Below are 19,060 nucleotides of genomic sequence, written 5' to 3'. Positions count from 1 at the left end.
CAGGATTATAATTTTATACGCCAGACGCACGTTTCGTCTACATAAGACTCATCAGTGACGCTCAGATCAAAATAGTTAAAAAGCCAAATAAATACAAAGTTGAAGAGCATTGAGGATCCAAAATTCCAAAAAGTTGTGCCAAATACGACTAAGGTAATCTACTCCTGGGTAAGAAAATCCTTAGTATTTCGAAAAATTCAAAGTTTTGTAAACAGAAAATTTATAAAATTGACCATATAATTGATATTCATGTCAACACCGAAGTGCTGACTACTGGGCTGGTGATACCCTCGGGGACGAAACGTCCACCAGTAGTTTTGTTGTTTTTGCCTTTGAGCTACTTTTCATGTGTTTGAATTGTATTGTAACAATAAAGACATTAGAACAAACCAAACACATACCATAAATCTTTTATCTTTTGAAAAAGCATGTTTCACTGTACGAAGGTTCGAGTTCACATCGCATGATAAGTGTGCGCACGAGTACACACTAAGTAACTGATTTTACACTGAGTAATATGAATATTTTGTCAAAGTTTAAGTTAATGGACCTCGAAAATTTGCATCGTTTTGTGTGCATCGTTGTGTTGGAGAATTAAGAGGTAGGGGTAAAGTGTTTGAAAACAAAAATATCTAAAAAAAAAAAAAAAAAAATGTGTTATGAACCAAGAAATATTTGTTTGTTTTTTGACAATTAAAGGGAAACAAAATATTCTACTTGATTTTGTCTAACATATTTCTTGTGCTTCTTAGGTGCATAGAAAAACAATGACCGTAAATAAGACACACCCACTCAATGTAAAAAAGAAGCATTAGTTCATTGTAATTACTTATGACTTTGGAGAGCTAAACGCAGTAGCCAACAAAAGTAACACTAAACAAGGTTGAACTTAAATTTTCAATAACGACTATTAAATACAAAAAAAATGTAAAATTATCTTATGAAAAAACATTTATTTGCAAATCAAATGCATATGATTAAAAGAATCTGACCAAATTGAAAAGTGTTATTGAACACAGTGGTCAAACTTATTTAGTGGAATATGATTACAATAGCTGGTACCGAATTTCAAAGATTAGACTCAAGTATCCAAATAATGAAATGCATTCAAATTTTAATTTCTATGGTTATAGTTGTATGTTCCAATATCGTTTTTCGAATTCTTGGGTGGCAAATACGATCTTTTTGATTGATGATAAAAAAAATCACGTACTTGCCCTAAATCAATGATTTTGATGAAAAACACTCTGTAAATGAAACATCAGTTCAGGAAATATTTAGGTACAGTGTATCTAATTTATTTATATTTAAATAATACATCGTCTTGTATCGTCATTTTTGTTGATTTGTAATTTATGCTGTTTAGATAAGCTATCCATGAAAGGTTTTAACATGCCTTTCATATTTTGTAGTGTTTATACACGATTCGCTACCAAAAATAAAGAATACACCCTATTTATGGTTGAGTCACGGAATTTGGGATTGATAGTAGTGAGTAGACTCCCATGTAAACATATGATTTCCTTAATAATGACTAATTGAACATGTCTGGATAATGTTTGATCATGCATTCAGAATTTATAATGCTTAGCAAATATGTATTTTCCAGAAAAAAACCTCTTTCCTTTCAAAGGCACAACATTATAGACTTAATGAAACAAAATCCGATCGGTCTTGGATGAGTATTGAAATAAGATATCGTCAATGGTGTGATATATTTTGGATCACCATCAGTGAAGAGGTAACATTTAATTTTGATTTAAACAAACAAGGCATGAACTAATTTAAATGAACACAAATGCCATGTTAAGTGCGCCTTCATTTAAAATTCGCAATTTATGTCTAAAAAGAATGTGAGAATAAATGATATACTTATAACATCTTTTTTCAGCAAGGTTACAATAAAAATGTTCATTAATGCCATCAATACTAACTGTTTGGCTGTTTAATATTTTTACACATATAATATTTAAACTTACCATCCAATCATTATAACTTTTGGTCCAATGTGTTTTGAAACGAGGAAAAACTGCATGCTGTTGATGATAAATAGTCCTAAAGTAAGTGAATACACCATTCGAGCATGAAAGAAGTCATTAGCAGACAAAGTCAATCGCAGCAATACCGATGTTATAAATAGACTGTACATCACAATTTCATAAAATGTCCAAAATGAAAACCAGGTCATCAAATTCCAGGACATTTGCTTGATACCTAAAGCCTGAAAATATTTATGTATTGAATAAATAATCGTGAATCAAAAACAATAAATACATTGTCAATGCGTCAACAATCATATATACATTTAAGCATATGCATGAGCAGACAGCGATGTTGCATTAAAATACCGTATAGCGGGTTATTTTCGGGTCTGTACAGTTTTGCAATTTTCATTAGACAATGAATATGATATATTGTGGTGTTTAATATATTGGTGTATTCATCACTTTTATCAAAATCTTATAGCATGTTCATTTTTTAACTAGCGGACTTCTTTTTGGCGATTTTTTTCTGACTGCGTAAACAAGCGAAAATATACACCCCGCGATGATAACCCGCTAAACGGTATTCATTTCGCATGGGCAATTGTTGGATCTATTATGATCTACACAAATTTTGCATCACTGTTTTTAAAAGATAATCTCCTTTGTTTAATAAACACTATTCGCACCGTACATAACGTTTAATTCAAATTCAATTTACTGGAGGGTAAACAAAGCCATTGGTTTTACAGATTACGTGTCTCTGTGGCAAACTCATATGATTGGATTATGTAAGCTTTTCCCTTAACACACACGTTTCTATTCGACAAATAGTGAGTTCGTAGCTGAATTTCTATTTTTTGTTTGTTTGTTCTATTGTTTTGAAGCACCCGTAAACTTAGCTCGTAGTTGCCTCCTTTACAATAAGCAACAACGCTATTGTGTCGAATAAATGCACACCGTAGCAGAGGCCAGTAACATTCAGGGTATATTTTTAGTTAATATATCGGGTAATTGTTCAAGGGCATAGATGCAAAAACAGAACAACAATTTTCACATACGGAAAGATATTGAAAAAGGGAACAACTGAAATACAAACTAGACGATTTTTCATTTCCTATTTTTAATTTTCCTTTTTTAGACAGCGATGTGCCTTTGGCTCCATCATACAGTTTTTATATATTCCAACTCGTTCGGTATGCCCTTGTGTGTTCTGATGTCATAGATTTTAACGAACTGAATCAATGCATCACTTGGAAATAATGGTGTCAGGGATTTCGATATCATAAATTACTTTAAACCTTTACTAAATCCTTTCAAAGATACAAGGATTTGATTAGTAAATTTGGCTGTACCTGTAGAAAACTTATTAAAAATGGTATTTCACATCCTACGTTTTACGGTAATATTGTACTTGAAGCGAGGAAATCACTATGTTATCCGTGTAAAATCATCCAAACCTTTTAACAAAGTAAAGGTTATCGTTCCAATATTGTTATTAGATCTCTGAATATAGTTTACATTGGCACTTATATCGATATTAGCAAATTAAAACATAACTAAATTGTATCTTTTTTTGAGGCGGGATGTATAGAGACACACACACGTTAATTTGATTCTCTAAATGAGTCTCTCCTCACTATCCTACTACATATTTATTTTTGGCATTGCACAAGATGTGCATGTCTTCTCTGACTGTTCGTTACGTTAAAATATTAAATCCCTGGGATGTGTTTTAGTTCAATTTAGACACTGACGCATGCGTTTTTATTATTAACTGTTTTTGGCTTTTAACTAGCTGTCAGTAACTGGGAGTACTCTCAAATCGTGTTTTCTTGTTAATTCAAACTGTTGATACTTTTTATAATGTTTTTTTGTTATTTTATATTAATATGGATCTTGTCTATATACCAGCTTTGATTATTTGGAATATCTTCTAATTTACATTTGGATATTCTCCTTAAATCTGTACAGGGAAATTTTAGCTACAAAATGTAGCTCTAATTGTATAGCTGTATTGCTGATATTCACCCAGATTTGTATCTAGAGTTAAATCATGTATTTTTATGACAGAACTTTCTTGGTATTATTCCTAATCACTGGAAGAATTTTATACTAATATGTACATGAAGTAGTATACCTAAAACGACAAAGTTAATTTTCATTTACCTGTAGATTTTATTAAAACCGTTTTTTTGTCAAAAGTGATTATTTTCGAAGGATTAAATATTTCGCGGTGGTGTCTTGCCATGGCTTTGTTTTGACTTGTTTGTTTGCTTTTTGGCTTTGAATGTTTGTCCTTAATATTTTATTAACTGTGCATTTGCATTCAGGTATCGAAGATCAAATGTATTCGTTCATAGTGTATTAATTCAGGTTTTATGATTGAGTTAATCCTTCCAATTGGTATTTCATCGTGTGTTTTTCTATGTTGTGATGTTATGCTATTGTATCAGAAAAGGGAGAAGGTTTCGTACCATTAAAACGTTTAATCCCGCTGCTAATGTTTGCGTCTGTTCTTAGTCCGGAATCTGATGTACAGTAGTTGTCGTTTGTTTATGTAATTTATATGTGTTTCTCGTTTCTCGTTTTTTATATAGATTAGACCGTTTGAATGGTTTTACACGTGTAATTTTGGGACCCTTTATAGCTTTTTGTATGGTTGAGCCATTGCTCCGTGTTGAAGGCCGTTTATTGACCGTTAATGCTTTACTTTTATAAATTGTTATTTGGATGGAGAGAATCGGCAACATAAATACAGGATACGTGTTATAGGGAGGGACACATAATGATTTGCCAAATGATACCTGCGAAATGAAACGTTGACAAATTTTGGTATATATTGGTTTGTTAAGCTATTTTTATTTTGTTAATCTTTCAAAATAAACTATTTTATCACAAACCTGTCGTATTTCCTCTGTTAAAGTAGTTACTGCCCACGCAATAACCATATACTCCATCACAGAGGGATTTTTCTCTGGAATTGGATATAAATCTGTCAGCACAAACATGCTGAATATCACAAGCATTGCCATGTATGCTAACTGTTTAAAAAGAAATAAAAAATTGTAAATGCCCAAAACATTAATTCAATTATCGGATGGAATAACATGTCGATGGAGGTAAATGAAAAGGTCACACTGCTGCGCGCAAAACCCGAATATTGTTTTACATTAACGCACTTCCGTTAAGTTGGTTAATAAATAATAAATATCCTTGATAATGCAATTGAACTTGAAAACGTACATTACGCAGTGTCTTTTATCATGAAACAATAGTGCATGGTTTAGCAAGCCAATATTGCATATTATATATTACAAAAAAATCTTAGTATTCCTCTTACACGTAGATTCATGTGATGTGATAATTAAACATGTTTATAGTTGTAAGTAATCCGACGTTAACTTGTCCCTGGAAAAATTCATATTAACGCATTTTATAGATATTTATCTTTATGATCCTCTAGATAAATTTGTGTTGTCGTTTGTTTGTTTAATAAGTTGAAGCCTCTAAATTGAAAATTGTTAAATCATTTTCCGCTTTAAATTCTCCTCCGCATTTGATATGTGTGTTGTTTCATTTTATGTGCTTTTCATTTATTGTAATAGTACTAAAAGCACAAACACAAATGAAAAAACTTAATTAACTTACAAGAGAAAACACAAATTTTATCACAGGCGAGTTGTAAAAGTAATATAATTTTCTCATTCTGTTCCGCAATGATTCAGTAGTTTGTTGAGGTGTCATATTGGATACATTCTGAGCCGATCTATTATCTTTTATCCTCACTATTTGCATTATCAAAATAGGAATAAAAGCAGCAGTGACTATCTGCAAAGAAATAAACATATTGGTTTCGAGATTTGGTTGAATCTGTAGAAAACTTATTTCAAACGGGAAAGCACATCGGAAATGATCATTTATCATTGAATATTTTGTTTATTGGTATTAGTATTGATGTTCTTATCAGTAAATCAAAAACAAACTACATATTGTTGCTATATACAAATACACATTCATGCATATGTAATCTGTCGATATCTGTAAATTGTCAATGCACACAGTCATGCTATTATCTGACTGTTTATGACGTCTTTGACTGAATCAATTTGATGTTGGGTGTATACTGATTAATAAAAAGGAGCGATAGATACCAGAGGGGCAGACAAACTCATAGATCGAAAATAAACTGACAACGCCATGGCTACAAATGAAACTGACAAACAGAAAAATAATAGTACACATGACACAACATAGAAAACTAAAGACTTAGCAATATGAACTCCCACAAAAACTCGGGATGATATTAGGTGCTCCGAAAGGATAAGCATATCCTGCTCCACATGTGGCACCCGTCGTTTTGTTCATGTTATTACACACCCGGATAAAGTGTTTATCGGTAAGACAAATTCATGAAAAGGAATAATTTAGTCTTAGATGCATGATGTGTTTTATTAATTAAGTGACTTTGAACTAGCTGTTAGTAACTGCGAGTACTCTCAAATCAGTACTAAGTTATTTTTTTGTTGATGGGATATACAAGTACCTGGCCATGTCGTCTCTGTGTTTTTGTTAGATGCATTTGTATTTGTATCCATTTGATAAGTTTAACCTTTTTTAACTATTTTTATTGTTCGTTTGGATGGTGTTCTGTTACACCACTGTCAAATGGGAGAAGGAGGGTAGGAATCCCGTTTACATGTTTAACCCCGCCACATTATGTATGTATACGTATATTCCAAGCCAGGAACCTGTTATTTTAGTGGTTGACATTTGTTGATGTGTTTTATAATTGTTTTTTTTGTACATTAATAAGGCCGTTGGTTTTTCTCGTTTGAATTGTTTCACATTTGTCATTTCGGATCCTTTTATAGCTGACTATGTGGGATGAGCTTTGCTCACCTATAGTTGGTCATTTATGTGTTATCATAATCTTGGGTAGAGTCGTCTCATTAGCAATCATACAACATCTTCTTTTTTATATAAACAATATCTTAAAAACGTGAAATGTGTATCGAATTAAGTGTTTCAAGGAGGAAAAAACAGTTAATAAAAAAAAAGTACTCATACACAGGCAAATCAACAGCATACGTATCAACCGATTGTCGGTACCTAGAAAAACAGATTGCATTTTCACGTATATTTAATGATCTATAGTTACAACATAAGTATTTCAATAAATGTGTATAACGTCAATCTCAAGTCGATTGTGTGTTCTAAACGATTGACTTTTCATGGCATTTAAAGACCAAACCACCTTTTCAGTTCTACTAATGATTTGTTCTTCAGAATTTGTCTGGAGGTATTGTATGACTTTGCAGAGAGGAAATACATAGTCACCAACTTCGTTTAGTCAATACAGCAACTGCATTATTGTATTTTCCCGGAAGGTATACGTAACACTATGCTTGATTGTTAGCTTAAAAAATTAAAAAATCCTTATATCAAAATTACAATTATAATTTGTGTCTCACGTTAAAAAAGACATGTTTTATCCATCAATTAAACAGTCTTGTTGTTTTGATTTTTAAATGACATGATTATTTTCATTTCTGTCAAAAAATAACACGTAGTATTTAAAAATATCGACCAGTGAATTCTCCAGAGTTTTAAGAAGGTTCCGGGTGCAATTTTTCTAATAAAGCACAACACACAAAGAATATGTCGCACCTTTCGAAAAATCTTTTTGACATTTGATATGACGTCATAGTTTAAGTTTCCTGCATTTTATGCTAATTAGAGGTCTGAATTCAGCATTTATGATACTAACAATTTTCACCTGTTTTATTTCCCGTTAATACAAAAGATCACATGTAAGAATCAGCATCTCATGATGTTACGTTCCTCAATTAGTCTTCTAAAATACGTTGTGTTGTAATGCAAACTTGATCAAAATAACCCAATAAAATTGTGTTTTTGCACTTCCTCTCTCTCATAGGAGACACTGTAATTATGTTCTCGAAACAATATAACATAATAGATTAACAATGTAACCCGTGTTGCACATTTTGTATAAATCCAATCGCACATTTTGTGTAAATCCAATGGCTGGTTTCTTTTGGTTTTTAAAACGTGTTCAAAAATATCTTTGAGAAATGAAGGCTTAAGAGCTAATTCAACATTGGACACTGCGATTTTCAATATAATTAATAGCACAGTAGATTTCAAACAACACTTGGCGGCCAATTTGACAGACTGACATATGCCCTGTGTCTAGGTGCCCCGTAAAACATCATGAAAAAGTGTAATATAAACGAAAAGTAGAACAAAAAAATAAGTAATACTGGCTTATTTATGTGTTATTTGTCTATATCATATTTTATATGCAGTTGTGTGTTCTCTTGTCACTTTAGGTAGTTCGCCCGTCACTCAGCGCACTTTTCAGCGAACTCCTTTTACTCTATTATGTTGACATACGAACACAATTAAGAACAAACTTCACTATATCATGATGTGCTGCTATTGGTTCAAGCGCATCAGTATTTTTCAATCTAGGTTGTTGATTAATATTTTCTCGTTTCTCGTTTTTCATATAGATTAGACAGTTGGTTTTCCTGTTTGAAAGGTTTTACACTAGTTAATTTTTGGGCCCTTCATAGCTTACTGTTTGGTATGATACAACGACTCTGTGTTGAAGACCGTACTTTGATCTACCGTTCCAGTAGTTAATACTGTCACTATTGATATAAAGACATTCATACAATAAGAACAATACACATACAAAAACTGTTTTCTGTTTTAAGGTGAGATGTTGTCTCTTTGATTTATTCTTCGGTTTTAAATGGTGTTTTTATTAATGCTTTATTTTTACCTTTAGAGTTGATGTTTCACTGAAAATATGACCCTTCCAAATCTTATTTAGCTTTGTTTGACATGCAGCATGTCCAATAAACTTCATCAGTGCAAATTTTTCACTGATTTCAAAAACTGTTGTAGAATTATATCTTTTTACTTCTGTAACCAAAAGTTGTCGTGCGAGCGAGTTGTCCTTCCAATACATTTCTGTCATCACACTGTAGGCAAGGTCTTCGTAAAATCTGAAAATATATACCATACTGAAACCTAAATGGAAAACTGATTACTGGCCTCAATTTAAAAAAAAAACTGCTAACTATCGTCTTAGACAAACACCATCGTGGCAAAGAAACGTCAAACACTAAACATACACATTTCAAAAAGGAAAATTAAGTGCTGCAACACTAACCCTATATAGGCCAATAGATAATCCTCAAAATGGGTTTGTTTTTAAACAAAAACTGAGATCCAGCATACCCCCTTCATCGCTGTAGCTTTGCGTTGTTTATCTTAAAGAACATTTCTCAGAAGGCGTTTCATACGGACACATAACATCAATTTGTCATAAATCAAGATTACCCTAGTGTCGTTTATGTTTTAAAACTGTATAAACAGAATCTAAGCCAATTGACATTTTGTTCAAAAAGACGCATATTACGCTACTTTAATGCATCTATCTAACATACGTCTATATTAAATACCATTCAATAGCTTATCGTCGGCTCTTTCTGTTTGACCTGTCGTCAATTATTCGTACGGTGCATGCAGGGGTCGAAATTAGCGCAGGTCTGATGGTCCGAGACCAGTAGAATTTGCGTCGGACCAGTACATTTTATCAGCTGGTAAATGAAGGGATTTTATTAAAAAAAATATTCAATCAGACAAATAAAGCAAAATCAACTTCACCGTTACAGTCCAACTATATTACATTACCGCATTTTAAACGTATGTTTTTCTTACATTTAAACATATGTTTTCATGTGTTTTGTTTAAATCAGTTAATATCATACACGTATTGCTGAGATTTTCTCTCCATACAAAACGAACAAGTTATTGCATTCAAAGTATTCGAATGTACTTATTTGTATTGTTAATTTGGGTTCTTGTTAAATTGTAATTGGTTTTCGGAATAGACAATACTTCAGACCAACTAAAACTAAGTTGGCAACCAATTTATTAACGCCAATTTTATGATATATATATAATTTGGAGTTAAGTATGGCGTTTATTATCACTGAACTAGTATATATTATATATTTATTTAGGAGCCAGCTGAAGGACGCCTCCGGGTGCGAGAATTCTCGCTGCATTGAAGACCTATTGGTGGCTTTCTGCTGTTGTCTACTCTATGGTCTGGTTGTTGTCTCTTTGACACATTCCCCATTTCCATTTTTAATTTTATCATAATATTACCAAACAAATTATCCTGGTCTTTCTCTAAAGAAGCTGTTTTCTTTTCCTCACTTTTAAAAATAATTCTTAAAGACGAATTGTTGTGTGACACCTTCACCTTAATGTTAGTCTTGACAGCTAAGTATTCTACATGTAATAATTTAAGTATGTTGTTTGCAAGTTCCAACAATTTTTGATTTTTTTCTACAAAAAGACTCATCAGTGATACTCGAATGTAAAAGGAAGAAATGCAAAATATTAAACGAACTTGAAGATCACAATTCCGAAATACAGCTAAAGTTATGCATTCATGAAATATACAATCTGAAGTGTTTCGAAATTGCAATGTTTTGTTATTAAACAGTGAATGTATAATTACGAAGATGTCAGTGATAATATATGCCAACAGTGTTGATTACCTGGCAGTTGATAGCTTCGGGAGGCAACCCCCACTAGCAGTGTCATCTACCTTGGCTAGTCAGTGGTTGTAAATAAATTCACTATAGACATGATAGATCGATATCAGGGGTTTAAAATTTGACAGCAGACTCTCTTTTTGTGTGCAATACAATTTACTGATTCTCGAATAAAAAATGTTAAAATGTTAAAAAAAAAAAAAAAAAACACGTGGTTTAAGAGCTGGACCCATCGTTCTGACTTTTTTTGGCAAGATACATCATGCAACTTTTCTATTTCAATTTTTTGTACAAGAGATTTACATAGTTTGATAGAGTTTCTACATTGAAAAGGCACACATTACTTTTTCAGTGTCTAGAAGATCATAGTTTTTTTTTCTTCTGAAGACAATGCACGATGTAGACGAATAAACCAAGCAAACATATTTTGACCAACTGTTTAAAGATAGGTACATGCATATTTTTAAATTCATCTTTTCAGTAATCACATCGTTAATTATAAATATCTTTAAACATGGTGTACATATTCATATTAAGTTTTTTGGTGGGCTAGCTTAATAATCATGTATAAAGTCCTGTATTTTTTTTCAAATAATGATAATGAAATTGTAAACAAAAATAACAAGAACAGATTTAACAGAATTTTAAACAGGCTGGAATAAAACTTCATAACAGAATATTCAAGTTAAGATCAATAAATTTCATTTAAAAGCATGAATCTTCTTTTGTCATTTTTTAAATGTGTTCTAGAATTGATTACATACAACTTTGTTTAAGGAACGACAGCTAGAACGCTATCTTTTTGTAGGTGGTGTGATTGAGCAATTTTATGGGTTGTTTTCATGGCTACCAACTTGTAAATTAGAAATCATCCGTATTTGACCTATCATCGTCACCATAAATTGCACGGTATGACCATTAAACGACCTAGGTAAAAACAAAGTGTATTTTAATTTATTTGTAATGGTATATGAGTAAGCCATATGTTTGGTGGGTGCATTAAAATGAAATGTTATTGATAATATCACTCGACTATTTTACTCAATGACGCCTTACATATAACTGATATCTATCTCCCTTTTCTAAATTTTTAAACTCATCTTAGAATATATCAAAATGATTCAATACCATATTGGCATTTTTTTTATGTAAAAGGTTAGGGCTGAGTTCTAAAATTTGTACAACATTTACATGATAAACCAAATCAAATAAACACAACATTGTCTTTTATTGGCCTTTTTTTAAATCGTTTAAAAACTACTGTAGTTATCTTAAACAGTTAAATCTATTCTATTCAAAACCTGCATATGTATGTCAATAATGACTGTTGGTGTGTTATACCATTTTATTTCAAATCATTTGCATGAATACTAGTTTTAACTGCAGTCATATGTTCTAGTATAATGAAGCTATCAAACTAATCCATCACATGCTCTTATCTTTTATCACTTGTATTTGTTAAAAAAACTCACTACCTTCAAAACCCATACATAATGCACAATTTCTAAATATATTCTTCAATGTGTTAAGGAATAACACTAACAATGACAAGTTGTAAACAAGTACAATTTACGACATATTTTCAAATATTTTACATGGACAGTATAAGTACAACTAAACTGTAAAAGTGTATGATATATATTTAAGAAATAATGAAAAATGTTGACAATATTTTGTTTATACCACAAGCTGGCAAGCATACATGTAGCTTGTCAAATATTTTGCCTAGAGTAATAATATTCGGTATATAGCGTAACCCTTGTAATATCGATTGAAATGCCTGCCTTAAATGAATTAGTTTTCTTATAATAAAAGAGAAAAAAATCTTTTTGATTAATGTGCTTTACAATGCTTAAGATCAAGGTACACATTTGCTGTTTCCGGTATTGATTATGTTATTGATAATCCTAAGGAGAATACATAAGTTTATTGGAAGAAAGAAGGCTTTAGTTTTGGGAGTTGTTTCTTTTGCACCTGATGGAATTAATTAATGTTTATGAGCGACGTTGATTATTTTGACGTTGAATACTGTGACATCAATGTCGTATAAATAGACAAATATTGATTCAAAAGATATTTGAAAGATAAAAAATATTGAATTTTGTTTCTTTAACTTAGTATATTAAATCAATGTCTTTCAAATATCGAGATTTTATTGCCAAGGTTTGGAATGTTTGGAAGGTAGAAATTATACATGGTCTTGATCCATTAGTTAGTCTTTATGATTTTATATCTTTATCTTTTCTGTTAAGATTACCGAGAATTGTAATAGTATTTGGGCTTCTTTCGTTCAGGTGTTAACAGGTGTGAAAATTGTCTGCTTGTAAATTGACGATAAATTGTGTATTAACTTCAAAGTTTTTCTTGAAATTTGGATATAAAGTTTCATGGATATATGACAATCATTCTATATGGGCTGTTATGCAGGGAACACCCAAAAGTAAGAGGTCTAGATCTTCTGAGGGTGAGACACCCCTCCCGCAAAGTCAACAAACTAAAATGGTTAATCGAAATGAACTTATACCTTATATTGCATCAAGTGTTAAGGAGATACAAGAAGGGCAGGACAGTATGAAAGGTATGTTTAAGTCCAAAATTGAGGGCACTGAAATCTGATTTTTATATAGATATGGCAAGAGAATCTACACGTATAGACGAACTGGTGAATTCTGTTTAACTACTAACTACCCGTCTCGGTCAATTGGAAAATGATATACAGTCTGTATGTAATCCCATGAATGACGAAAATGTACTTAGCGGGCACGTTGATTCTTCTATCGGTAATGTAATGCAAAGTGCTCGTGTATTAGACCCATTAAATAACACTGATGTAACGGTAACTATCAAGAATGTTCCTATTAACGAGGAAGAAAATTTATAGACAAACAAACATAGACGAAATATATTCAAAACTTTGCGATGTCATAATCGATGAGATGTGTGATAAAATTCCACGTTTTAGTACAGTACAAATACACGAAAACGCCTTAAAATGAATAAACCGAATTGGAACGACGAACTTAGATTATTATGGAATGGCATGCGAACCAAGGAAACTCAGTTTTTAAAATTCAAATGAAAAGCTAGCGTTAAATCAAAACTACGACAATATTTCAAATCTACACAAACTATATTCGATCGTAAACTACGAAAATGTGAAAGACAACATCGACAATCGTTTTGTATTGATATAGAAATCATGACTACGAAAAACCCAAATGAATTCTGGGAAAAAATTAAAAGGCTAGGACCACGAAAAAACAATTTGATTCCAATGGAAGTATATAATACTGAAGGTGAAATCTTGATTGATGAAATTAGAGTTCTTGATAAATTGAAATCCGACTTTGAACATTTGTATACTAATGATAAATCGGAAGAGGATTTAGGGAAAACGGTACTATTTATTCTGCCATAGGCGACAATGTGAACATTTTCTAAATTTACCACTTTTTAAGATAAAAACCTGGATAAAACAGTTATATGTTGTGTTAGTACTTTATTGTTCTGTTTTAAAAATTAAAGCCAAATAGTATCATGACCAACTTCCAACGGAGCTTGTTTATGTTATCCATGCCCACCGTCATTTTGCACCAAATTTATGAAATTTTGCAAGTCTTTTCGAATAATTCTCTAGAAAATATTTCAATAGGTTTTAAAATTCATATTGTAAATATACAGACTGCAGTTATTCATAGATAAATAAAAAATATATTGTACCCTTACATCCAATCACAGCGCTTCTAATTTGACTTCCTTCACCTGCCTTGGGTACACACAAGGCCAACCTAATGCTGGGAAAATTGAATACTATCGTTTTCCCTATAAACAGTGAATTTTATAGGTATGCATTATCTCATAAAACAATATTGGAGGATATAATTTCGGATCCATGACAACGAAGAATTAAATGGTAACATAACACTTGAGGAAATAGAAACTGTAATCAAAAGTGCGAAAAATGGAAAATCAACAGGAATTGATCAAAAACCGTACGAAGTCTTAAAATTTCCAAATGTCTTACAAGTGATTCGCTCTCTCTTTCAAGTGATTTTTGACACCAGTATTTTTCACATTGAAGGATCGCTTATCTGACCATCGTATTCCGCTTAATTATCGAGGAATAAGCTTATTGTCTTGTATATCGAAGCTGTACAGTGCCTTCATAAATAACCGACTATCGACCTATCTAGACGAGAACGAGGTTCTTTTCTTGCTGATGAGCAAAATGGATTCCGTAGACATCGTTCTCGCGAAGATCACGTCTTTTCTCTTAGTAGTGTGATTAGGAACAATGCTAATGTAATTGCAACATTTGTGGACCTGAAGAAAGCTTTTGACTTTGTGGACCGAGCTTTGTTACTTTATAAGCTTTACTAAACAATATCGACGGGAAAATGTACAAATCTATAAAAAAACATTTAACCTTACACAACAGCTAGTATTCGTGTCAATCAGAAGATGTCGGATTGTTTCGTTTGTAACTTTGGTGTGAAACAGGGAGACAATTGTTCGCCAACTTTGTTTTCAATAATCATTAATGACCTTGTGCAAAAAGTGAACAATTTGAATCATGATATAAATATCAACGACACCAAATTGTCTATGTTGTTTTTCAAATGATGAGTGTGGCCAAGTTTGGTTAAATTTGGCCAAGTAGTTTCAGAGGAGAAGATTTTTGTAAAAAATAACAGACGACGGACTTAAATATAGTATTGAACATTCTAAAACGCCAGAGAACAACTTCGTTCAAATATGCAAGACACATACTTCATCATGTTCAATAGGACATAATCCGATATTTATTTGCTCTTTGCCTTGACTGTTTTTTTTTAATGACTGTATTGGTTATATAGCTACTTCTATGTACACACATTTATACACCTCTAGTAGTTTTAATTTATGATTTGAGCGTTTCTGATAGAGTGTAATCAAGGAAAGCACCACGAAACGCGATGGTATGTAGCAAGCGTGTTATTTTGATTAATGACCAATAGGTCGATATCTTTACTGCTGGACTGTTAGTTTCCAATGGTATCATCAGTCACCAGTTCACAAGTAAAAATTATGTACTTGCAGGGAAAATTTAAAATAAAATAGAATAATTGCCAATTAGACAAAACTCTACAAGAGAGTAAAAGACATAGAAGGTTACAACTATAAGTCCGAAATACCAAAAGTGAAACAATTCAAACAAAAAAAGAACGGCCTGATTGATTTGTAAAACATTGAAAGAAAACCAAATAGTATATAACGCAACACACGGCAACCAGTCACTAAAAACGCTCCTGACTTGGTTCTTGCACACAGAAGATAGTGGATCAATGGTGTTACAGCAAAACAATAACTTATTTTTTTATAATTGTCAGGTGATGAAGTAGAATTTAGTAAGAAAAAAAAGATTCTCTATGTGTCTTTTCTTTAGGGTCACTATTGTCTTATTTGTCCATATGTGTTAACGTATTTATTCATCCCTGACTTTTACACTTTGAGGTTAAATCATTCTCGATTGAAGTTAATATATGATTGTCATCTGGAACTATGAAACTAAGAACGGTTTGCATTTAGTCTCTCAATATTTTATTAGAAATGCATATAACATATCATCCTCAGATAATTTATAGCTGTCTTCAAAATTGGCAAATAGCATGTCGTCCTCAGATAATATATATGGCTCTCTCAAACTGACAGATATTATGTCAATCTACAAAAGAGAGAATAATAAATATCAGATATGATATACTTATTTGTTTTAAGGTAGCAAATCTTTATTTTAAATATGCAGCTGTTTATGATAATTGTAATGCTGTATCTTTGCTACCTGCTTCTATTTAAGGAAAGATGGCTTACGACAATTAAACACCATTACACGAACAATCTGATATAGGAAACATATATAACAACGAGAAAACATTTTTCAAAATTGTCATTACTGTATGAGTCGTATACAGAGACTGTTTCCAACCCAACATTAGAACAGACTATACAAATCAGGTGAAAAAGGCTTAATTGTTCATTATGGATGGTAAAATTTGAAAAACTACTTTTGCCGTTTATTTACCCGATCCTAGACATTTCTTGGTATGTTTAAAGCTGACTGTGTGGTATTGGATTTGCTCATTGTTGAAGACCATACGGTGACCTATAGTTGTAAATATCTGGTTCATTTGGTCTCTTATGGAGAGTTGTCTCATTGGCAATAAAACCAAATCTTCTTTATATAGTGTGGTTAACATACAGACTTAGGTGCAAAGAGATTGGTAATATATCTGTCAACAGGGTAAACAAAAAAAAAAACCCACAATACTCACTTCAGCTGAAAATGCAAATTAGGAAGTCCCTCATCAAATGACAAAATCAAAAACTTAAACACAACAAACAAATGTATACCAACTGTAATATCCTGACTCTGTAGATACATTTCCTTAAGTAGAAAAAAAAGTGAATTAAACCTCGTTATAGCTAGCTAAACCTCTCACTCACATGACAGTCACACGAAATTCCATCATATTGACAACGATGTGCAAACAAAACAAACAGACAAAATAGGTATAAATGTTAAAAATAAGATAAAGCAGTCAACATTGTCTCACAATCCCAGCCATTATAAAAACAAAGGAACACAAAAGTTATACAGACAAAGCCCACTATGCGCAAATACAAAATTTTATTCCTGGTATCTATGATGAATTTATTTACCCTTAATGATTCAACCAAAACGTTAAAATCTTTTACCATTCGATACTTTACAAAAAAAGTAAAATAACAAACATATAAACTCCAAATGCCAAACGGAAAGTCCTTTATTAAATGACAAAATCAAATGATAAAACACAACACATGAATGGACAACAACTGTCATATTCCTGATCAGGTAAAACAATTGAAATTTTCTTATTTCCTTTTTTCCCTTTATTATCTAAGGGAAGAAGTTATATAATATATGTTTTATGTTTATATTTTCATTTTTCAGCCAATGTAAATCGGAGTTCATTTCTACTTACCGAATTTCACAAACGGATCTAAGGTTGTTTTGACAATGTTCGTCACCCCACTTCAAAGCATAGTTGTAATGTATCAAAGCACAGAATGCATTTGGCAAACCTCTGAACTGTTTTAAATCTGGTTGCCCTGGGTACCAGTTACTGTAATTAAGTGGTTGACCAGACAACCATTTATATGACATTTCAGCTCTAATGTATGAAGCGCCAATCCAAAAATATGCTTAAAATAATAATATGAACATCATAAGTAAGATTGTTCTCTTTGAAATGCCAAATAAAAAAAGGACTGAAAATTAGATTTTCAAACTGCATGAACTTCTTTCAAATACAAAAAAAAAGAAATGTCATCAAGAATATAGTATGTGTTATGTAATAAATATCTATCACCAGCCCAGTAGTCAGCGTTTCGGTGTTGACATGAATATCAATTATATGGTCATTTTTGTATACATTTCCTGTTACAAAACTTTGAATTTTTCGAAAAACTAAAGATTTTCTTATTCGAGCAACAGATTACTTAAGCTGTATTTGGCCCAAATTTTTGGAATTTTTGGTCCTCAATGGTATTCAACTTTGTACTTGTTTGGCTATATAACTATTATGATTCGAGCGTCACTGATGAGTCTTAAAATTCTGGTACCTTTGATAACTAATTATAAAAACAATTTACGAAAATCACATATAACTACCACTGAACTATAAGGTTCTTACTTGGGACAGACACGTATAGAATATTACGGAGTAAAACACGTGTGAAGACGCAAATTATTCTTTTAACATTTTAAAACCTTGGTGAGTATTTGGGTTTTTTTTCTATGCCTGTGACAACTTAAATATTGCTGAACAGTTTATTTTCCCGTATATGTTAAACTATAACATGATAAATATCGTTATTTTGTTATGAATAAACTAATCATAGATACCAGGATTGAATTTTTTTATTTGCCCCAGACGCGCGTTTCGTCTACAAGAGACTCATCAGTGACGCTCGAATAAAACAAATGCTTTAAATGCCAATGGAAGTACAAAGGTATTTTAAACATTTCAAAGTACACCAGATGAAAACAGTGAATTTGTAAGTATGATTATATCAATAATAATCCATATCAGCACGGATCGCATGTATCGGTAAGCCAAACTCCACCAGTAGTTACATCGACCCAGTGGTTGTAAATATACTTATTATCATGATAAATGTCTCCATTACATCAAATTGAATTTATAGATTTGTTTCAAACGAGAATTTTCAAAGTTGATATCTATATTTTAAATATACCTTAAAAGACAGAGTCATATACTATCACTAAAGTATAGGTTTGTTAAACATGTGAAATGCTATACATGTCATACTGAATCATTAGAAGCTGAACATAATTCAAATATGTTATTAGGTATATATTCGCTATGAAAGCAAGTTAAGTACAAATTGAAAAATTCAAATATCTTACATAAAATCGACGTGTTTATACTA

At 31.8% G+C, this 19,060-nt stretch overlaps 1 protein-coding gene and 1 long non-coding RNA gene across 2 annotated transcripts; both read right to left on the bottom strand.

Annotated features, from left to right (window-relative positions):
- Nucleotides 1-897: 897 nt before the first annotated feature.
- LOC139504117 (transient receptor potential cation channel subfamily M member 2-like) lies at nt 898-9,284 on the bottom strand. Its single transcript, XM_071294178.1, has 5 exons — nt 8,794-9,284; nt 5,634-5,813; nt 4,886-5,026; nt 1,980-2,221; nt 898-907 (listed from the first exon to the last, which is right to left on the bottom strand). The coding sequence occupies exons 1-5, from the start codon at nt 9,034-9,036 to the stop codon at nt 898-900; spliced, it is 816 nt and encodes a 271-aa protein (XP_071150279.1). The 5' UTR covers nt 9,037-9,284.
- Nucleotides 9,285-16,148: 6,864 nt separating this feature from the next.
- Nucleotides 16,149-17,791, bottom strand: LOC139503623 (uncharacterized). Its single transcript, XR_011659148.1, has 2 exons — nt 17,590-17,791; nt 16,149-16,289 (listed from the first exon to the last, which is right to left on the bottom strand). It is a non-coding gene; the product is annotated as an uncharacterized lncRNA (long non-coding RNA).
- Nucleotides 17,792-19,060: the final 1,269 nt, after the last annotated feature.

The sequence above is a fragment of the Mytilus edulis genome, chromosome 14, assembly GCF_963676685.1.
Source record: "Mytilus edulis chromosome 14, xbMytEdul2.2, whole genome shotgun sequence".
NCBI lineage: Eukaryota > Metazoa > Mollusca > Bivalvia > Mytilida > Mytilidae > Mytilus > Mytilus edulis.
This window is presented reverse-complemented; position numbering and strand designations above follow the sequence as displayed.